The sequence below is a fragment of the Sprattus sprattus genome (genome assembly GCF_963457725.1).
Source record: "Sprattus sprattus genome assembly, chromosome: 20".
NCBI classification, from domain to species: domain Eukaryota; kingdom Metazoa; phylum Chordata; class Actinopteri; order Clupeiformes; family Clupeidae; genus Sprattus; species Sprattus sprattus.
In genome coordinates, this window is record NC_137918.1 from 6,190,404 (window position 1) to 6,204,328 (window position 13,925).

The following is a 13,925-nucleotide window of genomic DNA, read 5'->3' on the forward strand; positions in this document are numbered from 1 at the left end:
AGCCATGTGTTATTCTGTTCATATTGTTGAGGGCTAGCTCTTTTCTTTTACTTTCAAGTAGATTTTCTCTTTTTTTAAGGTTTTTATAGCAGGTCCGGCGCACGCATAATTGATTTAGCAGGTGCAGGGTCTGCAAACGTTTTTAAGCATTTTTATATTTTCTCAAAGGGTTCCCCCTTGGGTCCTTTTCAAGTCCAATTTCAAACTGTTTTGTTTTGGCTTGGGTTCCAACTCTGCACGGAGGCCAAAACATATTGACAGATTTTCACGCTTGTGTGTTGCTCATCATGGTGACGCCCCATCTTCCTCTCCCATCCTCTCTCTCTTCCTTTCATGTTCTTTCCCTCTCTCTTTCTCTTTCTATCTCTCTCTCTCTCTCTCTCAAATCCGAATTCAAATAAGCCTGTTTCTAAAAGTAGTGTTGCCAAAGCAAGTTTTTTTTTTAATCACACACATACACAGTAGCAAAACTAAATAAAACATTAATTAATTTTGTATATGTTTAGTTTTTTCTCTTACCCCTCTTTTTCTACTCCTCCTCATAACCCTCTCTCTCGCTCTTTGTCTCTCGCTCGCTCTCTCTCCCTCTCTCCCTCCCTCTCTCTCTCCCTCTTTCTCTCATAACCCTCTCTCTCGCAGTGCCAGACCCTCCCACAGACCTCCATGCCATTAACATCACGGACCACAAGGCCCTGCTGCTATGGAGACCGGCACTGGCAGCCATTGACAGCTACGTCATTATGTACAGCTCAAAGCAAGGTGAGGGCCGGCCCTATGGCAGACATCCACCAACCAGAACATCTCCAGGGAGCACTTAGTACACTTAGTCTCTCTCCCTCTCTCTCTCTCTCTCTCTCTCTCTCTCTCTCTCTCTCTCTCTCTCTCTCTCTCTCTCTCTCTCCCCCTCTCTCCCTCTCTCTCTCTCTCTCTCTCTCTCTCAGACCTCTGTGATTTGCATCAGTTTAAGGATATGTTGCTTTAGGAGCGATGACTTCAGCATGGTTACTCTACTCATTACACGGCTGAGTGACATTGGATGTACATGTTTCTTGGATTATTCTTGAAAATCCATCATAATTAATGAACGAATCACTTCCTCTATAGACATGAAATTACTCATTTGTAGTTTTTTCTTGGATTTATGTCATCAGAGGACATCCTAGAAAGCTTTTTTTCTTCTTCTTTTTTTTGAAACTTTTGTCTTTTTTATACTACCCTTTTTTATACATATCGCACAGGTTTCAATACTCCATTTACCTCAATATGCCAATAAGTTTGGACAAAACTAAAAGCACTTGTTGACAATTCAGATGATGAAAATAATGTCAACAGACGTACATAAAAATACAGTGTTCAAGGAGCACAGATAGAAACCCATGGATAGTATTTCACTTACATACTTACATACTTTCATACTTCCATACTTACACACTTACACACTTACATACTGACATACTTACATATCACACTTAGGCCCAGTTTTGGATGGCCGTCTCTGGCCAGGCCCGACGTTCATCACCCAAGGCAACATCTTACAGTGTCTATTATTCATCAGCTGTGTCATCTGTGTCCCGATCAGGGCATCATGCGACGATCCAGGTGTCCGGTAACGCAGCAGCGCAGCAGCTGGAAAATCTGGAGGCTGCGACAGAGTACAGCGTCACCATCACCAGTCACCTTGGCGACCGCCAGAGCACCGGGGCGAACACTCTCTTTACCACCACCGGGGGTTAGTCCCACACCCAGCCTCAGCATCAGCACCACATGTCCTCAGCATCAGCACCACATGTCCTCAGCATCAGCACCAAATGTCATCAGCATCAGCACCACCCGGCCTCAGCATCAGCACCACATGTCCTCAGCATCAGCACCACCCGGCCTCAGCATCAGCACCACATGTCCTCAGCATCAGCACTACATGACCTTTAGACATATTATGCTCAGATATCCCAGAACAGGAAGGAATGGAAATCCACACTCAAAAATAAACAGGGATGACGGATGACTGCACAGAGGTTTGTGTTTAATGGACGTTTGATTTGGTCTGTGTGATAAAACAGATCTGTGAGGAGAAGTGGCTGTGCCTGGGTCGTGAGTGTGGATCTCTGTTCCTTCTTGTTTAAAACACATCTTTAGAGAGCTTACACAACAAAGAGTGAGGTAAAGACTGATTACTTAACGTTATATATGGATTACAACCATATTAATCCAATGTGATCAGACACATTTTGTACTGTCATCATTCTATACTTTCAGAATACCTCATGAATTTCTTTTAGTTGACCCTCAATAACCTACTTTGCTGACACAATTTGATTTTTCGTTCACAAAATATCCTGCTTCATACATGACTGCCTATTGAGATGCCTGATAAATTGGCCATGTGATTCTCCGACAGGTTCTGGCAGGGGTGGAGACGGACCGAAGGACCTCACAGCCAGTCAAGTCAGCCCGCGCTCGGCCATGTTGACATGGAAACCACCTGCTTCCGTAGTCTCTGGTTACAAATTACAGTATTCTGTAGAGGGTCAGGTATTTCAAGTGAGTATTATCAATCATCAGCCCTTCTCAAGTAGATATGACCATGTTACACTGGGGCTTCTGCATGTTAAGCATATCTATCATAGTACCAATGGTAAAAATAGTACCAATGGCCCCACTATATTCATACTTTACATTGACATGTATAAGGGTTAGGGTGAGGATTAGGCTTATAGTCCTTGTCCTGTATTGTCCTATAGTCCTATGTTATTACACACTGAACATTGTTATGTGACACTGAACTTAATGGTGTGATTACAGAGCAGGATTAAGGTGAAATAAAGTTTTTAAGTGATCATGTAATTATAAATATAGTTTTAAAGTAATCATGTCATAATAAATAAAGTTTTAAAGTATTCATGTTATAATACATCAAGTTTTAAAGTAATCATGTAATAATACTACATAAAGTTTTAAAGTAATCATGTAATGATAAATAAAGTTTAAGTCATCATTTCATCAGTGAGGCTTTGTTTGTTTCCTGCTTCCTGTTTCCCTCCCTGTCTCCAGGAAGTGTTTGTGGGCGGAGAGCTCAGTGAGCACAGGCTGACCAGGTTGCGGCCCGGCTCCAGGTATACGGTGAGACTACAGGCGGAGATTGGTGGAGTCTACACCGAGGCCATCGCCACGGAGTTCAACACAGGTAAGGTTAAAGAGAGACCATCTCAGCGCTGTGGCATTAATCCCTCGTCTAATCAGCGCCAGGTCAGGCCCAGATATGTGCTGCATCCAGTTAGATGTCAGCCATCCGGCATTAAATCTTTTCTTTTTTCAGAGACAAACTGCACACATATACATATAGGCCTACTGCACATATACATGTCTATAGCTGAGCCATAAATGGAGCAATGCTTTCTTGGCAAATGAGGAGTTTCATCTCTGTTTCATTCATTTTTCTTCCATTTTTCCCCTCTTTAACTCTTGTCTCTTTAAACTCTTTGTTTCTCTTTCCTTTTTATTTTTTTTAACTTCGTCTCTTTTTTATTGTCCGCGTCTTTGGTTTTTAAGGAAATCTCCGGTTCCCGTTCCCCAGTGATTGTTCCCAGGAGCTTCTGAACGGCGTACACGAGTCTGGGCTGGTGGAGATATTCCCCCTCGGCCAGGACTCCGTGCCAGTCTCCGTTTATTGTGACATGGAGACCGACGGAGGCGGCTGGACAGTAAGAGCCGTCGCACAAGAGTTCGGGCTTGATTTACGAGCTTTGGACCACAACCTCTGGTTGTGTCCTCTCTCAGATAGTCAGGGAATTCAAAACAGAGTGGTTGTCAAGGACTAGTACAAAAACAAAATGTCATGTGTCATTTTTTACCAATTCGACAAGTGGTTTAGTTTATCAGTTCACACAGCATTCCCTTTTAGAATTTTATTTAAAACATTTTGTTAAGAATGTTATTAAAAATAGTCCAGTGAGTAATGCCTGTGTGTGTGTGTGTGTGTGTGTGTGTGTGTGTGTGTGTGTGTGTGTGTGTGTTTTGCAGGTAATCCAGAGAAGAGTGAATGGCAAGGTCAACTTCTTTAGAACCTGGAAAGACTACAGGGATGGATTTGGGGACCTGAGTGAAGAGTTCTGGTTGGGTATGTGTCATCTGTTATACTGCGCTTGTTTTGGTTCTGGTACACACCACAGGGGATGGACGCCAGCTCTAATTCAAACAGGAGCCATAAAAGCTTAAATGTCACAACCGTAATGAAGTATCAAGCTTTAATGATCGCTGGTTTCCACAAATAGGTCGTCACCATGTGCGAGATGACATAAAGCAGACGACATTTGTGGATGACAGAACATTTTGAACATAGAACAGGCTGTCAAACAAATCCAGAGCGAAAAGTACATTCCCTGGGTCCTGCAGCTCATGTTTGTTTGGGTCTTAACGCCAACACAGACACGCACGCAGACAGTTTGAATGCAGTTCCATCAATTTGTTCGTGTTCAACTTCTGACTGCAGTGTCCTCTAGTGGACAAGAAGAGTAAAGACAGAGCCATTTGAACAATCGTCTTTAATTGATGGAGTAATTTGTATGGAATTTCTCTCTGTCTGTCTGTCTTTCTCCCCAGGTAATGAGCACATTCATAATCTAACCAAAATGACCCCGATGGGCTTGCGGGTAGACATGCGTGCCGAGGGCGAGACAGTATTTGCCAAATACACGACATTCGCCGTTGGCCCAGCGAAGTTGTACACGCTGAAGGTGTCTGGCTATACTGGCAATGCAGGTGAGTCTTGATTAGGCTATGTGTTCCACTCATTAGACGGTTATTAAACATGAAATATGTTTCTTCTCATATTTAAAATAGGAAAGGTCGACCACAGTGATTCTTAAAGCATGACAATATTTTCCAATATTCTTTCCCAATGCATTCTATGTAGATTCTAGAGGTGTACCGAGACGCCATCATCTGTGTCTGTATCTGTATTCAGATAGTTTACCGGACATTAAGTCAGGTTAAATCATGCAAATGTTGTATTTTCTGACCTAGTATTAATGGTAATGCAATTGCAAAAATCATCAAATTAATGTAATATTGTCATATAATTTCCACATCTTTCTCTCTCTCTTTTTTTTTTTTTTAACAAACAAAACTTTTATGAACTGTCTGAACCCCACCACCCTCTTTAACTGAGGGACATTAAAAAAATATATCATAAATTGAAAGATTCTGTTTATGCATTGAAAATAGAAACTATTTGCAGTAAAAAAAATGCTTGGAAAAACATCATTCAGTTGAAGGGAATAATTCAATTCCAGATTAAATTTGCGTTTCATGATGTGTCACTGTTACTGTCAAACACAATACCTTCACAGACACAGTGAACAATATAACAAATGATAACACATCATAACATTATAACATAGCTTCTGAACAAAGACATTTAATAGAGAGTACCTTCCAGATCTTTCTCTTTTAATAGTCTAATTTCTAGCAAACTTTTAACACACACATAGACCTCTTTCCCTCCTCTCTATCAGTTATCATGCCTCTTTTTTCTTGCACTCACTATTACATGTCCTTGTCTTCGAAGGCGACTCGATGACATACCACAACGGCCGGGCGTTCTCCACCCGAGACCGAGACCGCTCCGATATCCGGTTCTGTGCCATGTCCTACAGGGGAGGATGGTGGTACCGGAACTGCCACGAGGCCAACCTCAACGGCCTGTTCGCCACATCTAAAAATCACCAGGTGAGAGAAATCACACACTTACATACACACATGTAAGCATACTCATAGGCTACACACACTCACACACACACACACATGAAAACAAACGCATAGGCTACACACACTCACACACACACATACACACATATAAGCAAACGCATAGGCTACACACACTCACACACAGACATACACACACATGTAAGCAAACACATAGGCTACACACACTCAAACACACACATACACACATGTAAGCAAACGCATAGGCTACACACACTCACACACAGACATACACACACATGTAAGCAAACACATAGGCTACACACACTGACAAACACATACACACACATGTAAGCAAACGCATAGCCTACACACACTCACACACACACATGCACACACATGTAAGCAAACGCATAGGCTACACACACTCACACACACATACAAGCACATTTCATATAATTACCGAGAGTATAGGTGCAGGAGTGGCAAACCCTGACGGAGAATAGGTACAAACCTCATCACTAGATGGTAACTAAATGTGGACCAGAGGTGGTCTTGGTCTGATTGATCTGTATTGATCTGGTCTGTCCACGTCAGGTCAGATCAGGCTGATCAACTTTAGTTTCAATGACAGGCAGCAAGCAAAGCAACGAGCAATTAGCAGATCCGTTGATGAACTAAAGCTAATTTAATAACTTGGCAAAAATAATTTTGTTGTTTTAATACTGTGAGATAGATCCTAAGCGCAAACATGAGTGGGTCAGTGCAATGCCCCCACGTGCCACACGACAGCTGTAGTTCTTGCTCCCACACGACACACGATAGATGTATTTCATGCGTCACAAACTTCACTTGTTGCTCGTTGCTTTGGTCATTGCCCATCAATGAAATTCGGTCCTTCTATGTGGAAATAAACTGAGACTTCTTTCTGAAGAAGCCAGTTTATGGTTCATGCCGTTCAGGTTGCAATGTGTGATATGATTGATAGCAGCACAGTGAGTCTGAGACTTGAATCTCTTTTTCTTAGGGGGTGATATGGACATCATGGAAAGGCAAAGAGTACTCCATCCCTTTCGTCGAGATGAAAATACGTCCATCCTCCTTCAAACCTCCTTCTCAGGGTTAAGAACAAGACGGGGAGGGAAACAGGACAACTCCACAACAACTCACGGACACACACACACACACACACAGCTTGTATATGCTACACACACACACACACACACACACACACACACATGCAAACAAACACACTGAGACACAAACACACATATGCACACAAACACACTGACTCAAACACACACTGACTCAAACACACACACATACACACACACACACACACACACACACACACACACACAAACACACACACACACACACACACACACACATCCATATGAGCACAAAGAGACAAGGCAATATTACTTTATTAAATACAAGATACAGTAAATGTATTTTACTACTATAGTTCCTGGTACAGTTTCTACTCGTCTCTCTGGGGGCTCGTAAGCTCTGGTCAAACTGTGGTTGTGTTCACCATCTTTGCCAGTAGTATACAGCAGAAGTATACACGTTTTCCCTGACAATGATGGAAATATTTACATTGCTAAGTTAGTTATTGGTGTACATCTTTGTACTTGACTGGTGCTTTTTTGAAGTTAATGTTTTGTACTAAGTTGAGGTAATTGAGCTCTTTCTGTTGTCTGTATCTTGAGAATTATTCTTAAAAAAAATATGAAACAAAATGATGGCAGAAAATAGACATTTGTCTTACGTGTGACAGTTGTGTTGTCCTACTACTCCCTGCCTGCGGGGGGAGCAGATGTGGTGGTCTAACATTAGAGGGGGTTGCAGCTTACAAAGCAGAGGGAAGACAGATTGGTCCAACACAAAACCAGTTACTCATCATCTTAAATTGTCTTTCGAAAGTGAGGCGCAGTTACACGAACAAAAAATGTCTCCTTGTGTTGTTTTTTTGTGGAATGTATTTGAAACAGTCTTGTTTTATGGTCTTTTTATTTACTCTGTGTGAATAAATTCTACAATATGTAGTACTCTCTACGACAGTACAACTTTCTAACGTTTTTTTTTTAGTGTCTCCACTTCTGATAGATTACTTCTTTTATTTGTTACTCCCAACATAGCAGTCTTATGGGGACCACTGCCCTATCATACTCATAGATCCATCAGCATTCTATCAAATGTGCATGCGAAGGGAGTGTAGTGACATTTTTATAAGCCATGTGGGGTATGACCAAGACACCAGTGGGCAGTAACTCACTGCATTACTACACTCCACTATTAAGGTACATTTGTGACTGACAAGCATCACTGAGAGATATAAGGTGGACATTGATGGTGCAGGGGTTAGCGTGCCGTCCTCGGAGCAGTCAACTCGGGTCTAATTCCCGGCTACTGCAGGACGCCGATCCCTGGTCACTCCTATGCAATTTGCTTTGGATAGAAGCGTCTGGTAAATACTAGTCCTTTATAAATGCTGAGATGCAAATACATGCACTCACACACACACACACACACACACACACACACACACACACACATACACATACCGACAGAGATCAGAAAAGCAACTTTACACACTCACAATCTTTTAATTTAAACTCATCGTCGTCATCGTCGCAGTATCTTAAAAACACTGCCAAGAGTTTACTCTGTGTGCTCTGGTGGCTTACTCCCTCACAATGCATGCAGTGTGTGTGTGTGTGTGTGTGTTTGTGTTCATCAGAACACCAGAGGGAGAGAGGAAGGTGGTGAACCCCCCCCCCACCCCCGGTCTATTGGTTGTGGCAGGAACACACTGATTCAGTTTACTGAGAAAGAAGAGAGAAATCAATTAGTATCACATTTGTGTATCCATCGCATTGCATTTAATGGGTGTAAAAGATGCCATCTAACACGTGTTCTTTTTTTAAATCAGTATGTTGAATGTTGATATTGTATTTTGTATTTGCCATGGAATTTTATTTTATTACATAATGTATGCTCATGTAGTATTTCCAGACTATTTTCAAAGTTATATGAAAAATAAAGCAATGATTCCTTGTGTTAGAAAATGCTCTTCTCTTCTTCATTCTGTAAGGTCCCATAGAGGGGAATGTGTCTATATATTTCCATGAGTTCATGTTCTTTCCAATTGACAAATGAGTGTGTTGTGTCCTAGTTCTCTTGCCATCAATTGTAAACCAGTGGCAATCCAGCATTATTCACCACAGACTATTCCCATGTACTTTCCTATAAGTTTAGCTAAAGACTTTTATCCTTCAGACAAAGTCTTACAAATGCCTGCCTGAGAATTTCTTGGATCTGCAAGACCTCTCCCTCAGGAACATGTCCTGTTGCTTCAGCAGGCCCTCTGTGGCACCACGTCAGGATTGAAACATAGATATGCGCTCTACTGCATCTCTTTAAAGGGTGGGGAAACACTGATTCAGGGTTCTAAGAGTTGGCCATCGGATCCAAGGCCAGGGGAGGAGATTGTTTTGATTTCCTCCACGGCACATCACTCACACACCCAAGATGACAGAGGCAGAGCAGCTCATGTTGGGGTAGCAGATCATGCCACAAATATGAGTGTAAATAAAGCGGGAGAGGTCTTATGGTTTTCCTCGGGGCTCTGGAAACCTAACAGAAATCAAGGGGGTAGATAAATGGGTGAGATCAGCCGATGGAGGCCAAGGGGCACGGACGATGCTCTGCCTTGGGTCGCCCCTAATGGGCGTAAATGCTATAGCCCCCCAAATTAGCATATTTTCTTTATGAAGTCCTGTAACATCGTTTGTAGCGAAAGTGGTTGTCACCAACATTGCACAATTTGTATTAATAATATACATAGAATTGTATTTAATTAAGTAGCCTTAACCCTTAAAAAGCAAACTAGTAATGTTCTAACCCAACAGTGCAGGATGAGCTGTCTTCCAAAGGGTTACGGTTGTGTAGGATTTTGGATTGTAAAGTAGGCTAATCTTGTGTTCCTTCATTTTGTTTAGTATTGAGCAGCATGACTTCGTTAGCATTTCTAATGGTTTTGAAGATTAAAATCTATTTTCTTTCGCCTGTTTCCAGCATCTTTCTTTTATTTCACCAATCAATTTTGATAAACAGCTGTAATGAAAGGGATGAAACATGTCAGTTCTCAAATGACCAAGAAGGTGCCTCTGACCAGGGTTTTAGGGTCGTGTCTATTTTATATCACACTTCCTGTATACATTTGATTCGTTGTGCGACGCATTGTATGAAAACAGAAAGTGAAAGAATATCCGCGTCTGAAGCATTCAATTATAAATGCTGACACATTCAGCAGGTCATTCGGACCGATCTGTTACAACGACACAAACACAGTTTGACAGGTAGTAAATTACCACTTCACGAAGCTTTCGCTTGAAGACAACAAGTAAGACGCAAATTAAAAACAAAAACCTTTAATTTAGCGATGCTGAACACAACGAGGCCTTGTGAACCGCCAATCAGCGGGTTCTCCTTTGAGAATACACGCCGGTGAGTGAATCTAAATTAACCGATTCTGATGAAGTCAGTTTCATATTTTATTTCTTTTGTCATCAGACTGCATAAAGCTATTGTTATTACTGACTATAGAATAATGCATTCATATGCAGAAATATGGTGTTGGAGGGGAGTTTGGCTGACCATGGCTTCAGCGCTCCCAAAGCAAGAAAAACAGGGACCACAATTGCAGGACTCGTTTTCAAGGTACGTAGGCTACACTGACAGTGGATATTATCGACTGCCTTTTTGTTCTACAAAGATATAAATAAATAACCAAAAATAACTCGGCCTGTGTCTGCTACTTTATATGTCAGGATGGGGTGATCCTTGGGGCAGACACAAGAGCAACGGATGACATGGTTGTGGCTGATAAGAATTGCGAGAAGATACACTACATTGCACCCAAAATTTAGTGAGTGATGAGACCTTTTTATCTAAACAAATTCATTTGTTTTATTTACATTACATTGAAAGACATAATACAAACCTCATAGGAACTGTTTGGATGAATCATGAATCAGACCTACTTTTCCACTCAACATCTTCATCTAAACAGAACCATTTATGTTAGCAAGCCCAGGAAAGGCTGTGTTGAAGCTGACTGATCAAACACAGATTCCTCTAGTTGGCCAGTAGGTTATCAGTTAATTTCCTGTTAATTAAACCCATGACCTTGGTGTTGGCAGAATGGACCTATTCCTGAAATACAGGGATAAGTAAATCCTTCAGCACAGGGAAGATCACTTTTTTATTATTATTATTTCTAGAGCCATCCATAACGTCTAAGTTGTACAAAAATACCACCTCTACCACAACTATACTGTACACACAGACACAGACACACGCACACACAGACACAGACACACACACACACACACACACACACACACACACACACACACACACACACACACACACACACACACACACACACACACTGTGACACACACACACACACACACTGTGACATCAGTAGTTAATTATTTCGCAGTAATGATAGTTCCATAATCATGATTTATAAATATTTAAAGTGAAAGTTGCTGTTTGTGTGTGTGAAAAGCTGCTGTGGAGCCGGGGTGGCAGCGGATGCTGTAGTCACAACGCAGATGATGTCATCCAACGTGGAGCTTCACACTCTGAGCACAGGACGTCCTCCCATGGTTGCCATGGTGACGCGGCAACTCAAACAGATGCTGTATAGGTGGGCTATTCAAACCAGATGACTTGATTTAGGATTACTATGTTGTTGATTCGTTGTGTGATGAGTAACAACCTTGGGAATAGACCAAAGTGTTGGAGTGTTTCAAGACAGAATGTGATCTCTTTGAAGTAGCTAGATTTGTGTTTAAAGTGCAGGCGTCTGTTACATATGAATGTCACATAAGTTAGGACAAGGAAAATCAAAGCAATAATGATAATAAAAGATGAGGTCACTCCTAGGGTTACTCCTTTGCAGTACCATTTATAATTGGAATGTTAATAATGCTGCTGGTCTCAGACCTGTAACCTGTGTTGACCTGTGTGACTAGACTCAGTCCTCTGTTTCAGGTATCAGGGTAAGATCGGCTCCTCTCTGATTGTTGGAGGTGTAGACGTGACAGGACCTCAGCTTTACGCTGTTTACCCACATGGCTCCTATGACAGGCTGCCTTTCCTCACCCAGGGTACGACCCTTCACCTTGTCTCTATGCCGACACCTAGTGTGTCTGCTGATCTAGGATCAGCCTATACTCGTGTAAAATCTCTGTTGTACTCCTATCCCGGATACGTTATAAAGCGGTAGAGAGTAGGCATATGTTTAACAGCTGTAATGACAATGTGCAAAGATACTGTTCATTTCAGAGATCAGAACATTTTTGGATTAAACCTTTTGACATGTGAATGTTTTTGGATGGAAATGTTTTGGTTTTTTTAACACAGAAGAAAATATGATACATTTCTTCAGCTATTGATAGGGGACTTCCCACAGTCCTCTCACTGCCACATGCAAGACAGTGATGCAACCATCAAAGTATAAGATCTAGGATCAGACATAAAACCGACCCCCCCTCCAAAAGCAAAAGATTGAGGCATCTCATAGTGTCCTGTGTACAGTCATGGGTTGTGAAGAGACAGTGTTATGTACTCACATTTCTGATACGTGAAAAAAGATGAAAAATAACTTCACTGTTAGTTTGTTGAAGATGAGGAAAAAATGTGGAGGAATGTGTGTGGAGATGGCTGGTCATCATAGGTTGTTATGTGTCGTTTGTCGCTCTTGTTTAGGTTCTGGGGCTATGGCTGCTGTTGCTGTGTTTGAGGATCGCTTTAAGCCAAACATGGAGGTAAGTTGCAGCGAGGGCTCAGTCTCTTTTTGAGAAGAAATGAATACACCCCTGCACCCACCTTCATCCATTTTCTCTCTCTCCTCCTCATTCCTCTCCCCACACCCAACTGCAGCTGGAGGAGGCCAAGGGACTGGTCAGAGAGGCCATCACAGCTGGTATATTCTGTGACCTGGGCTCAGGCAGTAACGTGGACCTGTGTGTCATCACACAGGGAGGAGTTCAGTACCTGCGCGCGTTTGACAAGCCTGCAGAGAAGGGGCTGAGGTGGGTAATACCAGAGACATTAGAAGAGGACTTTGGTTATACTACCTGACCGTCATACAGCGAAGCTGAATTGTAGTTTTCTGAAATTCTTGTTTCTTTTTCTTTCTTTTCATGTCCAGCTTTCTTTTGAAACTGAAAGCCTGTCTCTCTCCTTTTTCTTTCTTGACCTTCTTTCTGTCTTTTGCCATTTATTCCTTTCTCTTAATTTTTCTCTCTCTTCTCTAACATCCGTCTCTTTGTCATGTCCTGACCGTCCTGCTCCTGACCGATGCTACAGTGTGATACATCACTGAGGGAATAGTGTGATTACAATTTACCTGGGTGGAGTAACCACTCGCTTTGCAATGTATGAGATATTCAAGCCTACGTTACATCAAAGCCTGTCTACTGTTGACTCAACACCCATGTTTTGTGCTTACAGGGAGGGAGATTACAGATACAAGCCTGGGACTACAGCCGTGCTGTCCAAAACAGTGACTCCACTCACGCTCGATATTGTTGATGAGTCAGTCCACCTCATGGACACACAATGAACCATGCAATGAACCTTACATACACACAAAACGTTTTAAACCCACTCATTAAAACTGTGGTAATCTCTATACATGTGTTAACATTTATCATCACAACTTGTTTTGAAATAAAGTAATTCCAAAGCTGCATATCACTGTGCCCTGTTTATTTTCCAGAAGAGACACTCTAGGGTGTGTTCATATAAACCTTCAGTAAAATGCTCAACTGTTCCAGCTCTTATTAACAGCACTGTAGATTGTCCTTATTTCTGATCAAAGGATATCTTTCTTTTGAATTGACATCAAACTGATATGACGTGTAACCTTAATTAATGGATGTGCAATAGATATAGAATGTCAGTTATAATTTAAATGCAATTTTCTAATAAGCAGTCCATAAGCTGGGCCATGTTTGAAACAATGTCTTAGTTATGACAAATGTTTAAAATAAAGTCTAGCGGGATTTCATGTCCCACAATCTTCAATAGCAAAGATTATTGTGTAGCTTCACCTCCTGCATAAACATTTAGGCACAAGGGTATGGTATTAAAAGGCTAATGGTGCTCTGGTTTAAGCTTTTACTCAACCAGCTTAA

General features: G+C 41.7%; 2 protein-coding genes across 3 annotated transcripts in view; both read left to right on the forward strand.

Moving 5' to 3' along the window:
* Positions 1-8,777, forward strand: part of LOC308381813 (tenascin-like) — a 35,617-nt gene extending 26,840 nt beyond the window's left edge. For both annotated transcript variants that reach the window (XM_080859412.1, XM_080859413.1), the window contains 9 exons: positions 640-759; positions 1,580-1,729; positions 2,399-2,541; positions 3,052-3,184; positions 3,550-3,701; positions 4,021-4,117; positions 4,600-4,758; positions 5,567-5,727; positions 6,731-8,777. In XM_080859412.1, the coding sequence (XP_080715538.1) occupies positions 640-759; positions 1,580-1,729; positions 2,399-2,541; positions 3,052-3,184; positions 3,550-3,701; positions 4,021-4,117; positions 4,600-4,758; positions 5,567-5,727; positions 6,731-6,829 (1,214 nt within the window). In that variant the 3' untranslated portion in view covers positions 6,830-8,777. The remainder of the gene's footprint in view (positions 1-639; positions 760-1,579; positions 1,730-2,398; positions 2,542-3,051; positions 3,185-3,549; positions 3,702-4,020; positions 4,118-4,599; positions 4,759-5,566; positions 5,728-6,730) is intronic.
* A 1,376-nt stretch (positions 8,778-10,153) lies between these two features.
* psmb10 (proteasome 20S subunit beta 10) lies at positions 10,154-13,351 on the forward strand (the record flags this gene model as incomplete). Its single annotated transcript, XM_080858879.1, has 8 exons — positions 10,154-10,218; positions 10,338-10,431; positions 10,542-10,639; positions 11,288-11,428; positions 11,776-11,891; positions 12,493-12,551; positions 12,667-12,818; positions 13,240-13,351. The coding sequence occupies 8 exons, from the start codon at positions 10,154-10,156 to the stop codon at positions 13,349-13,351; spliced, it is 837 nt and encodes a 278-aa protein (XP_080715005.1).
* Between the last annotated feature and the right edge of the window lie 574 nt (positions 13,352-13,925).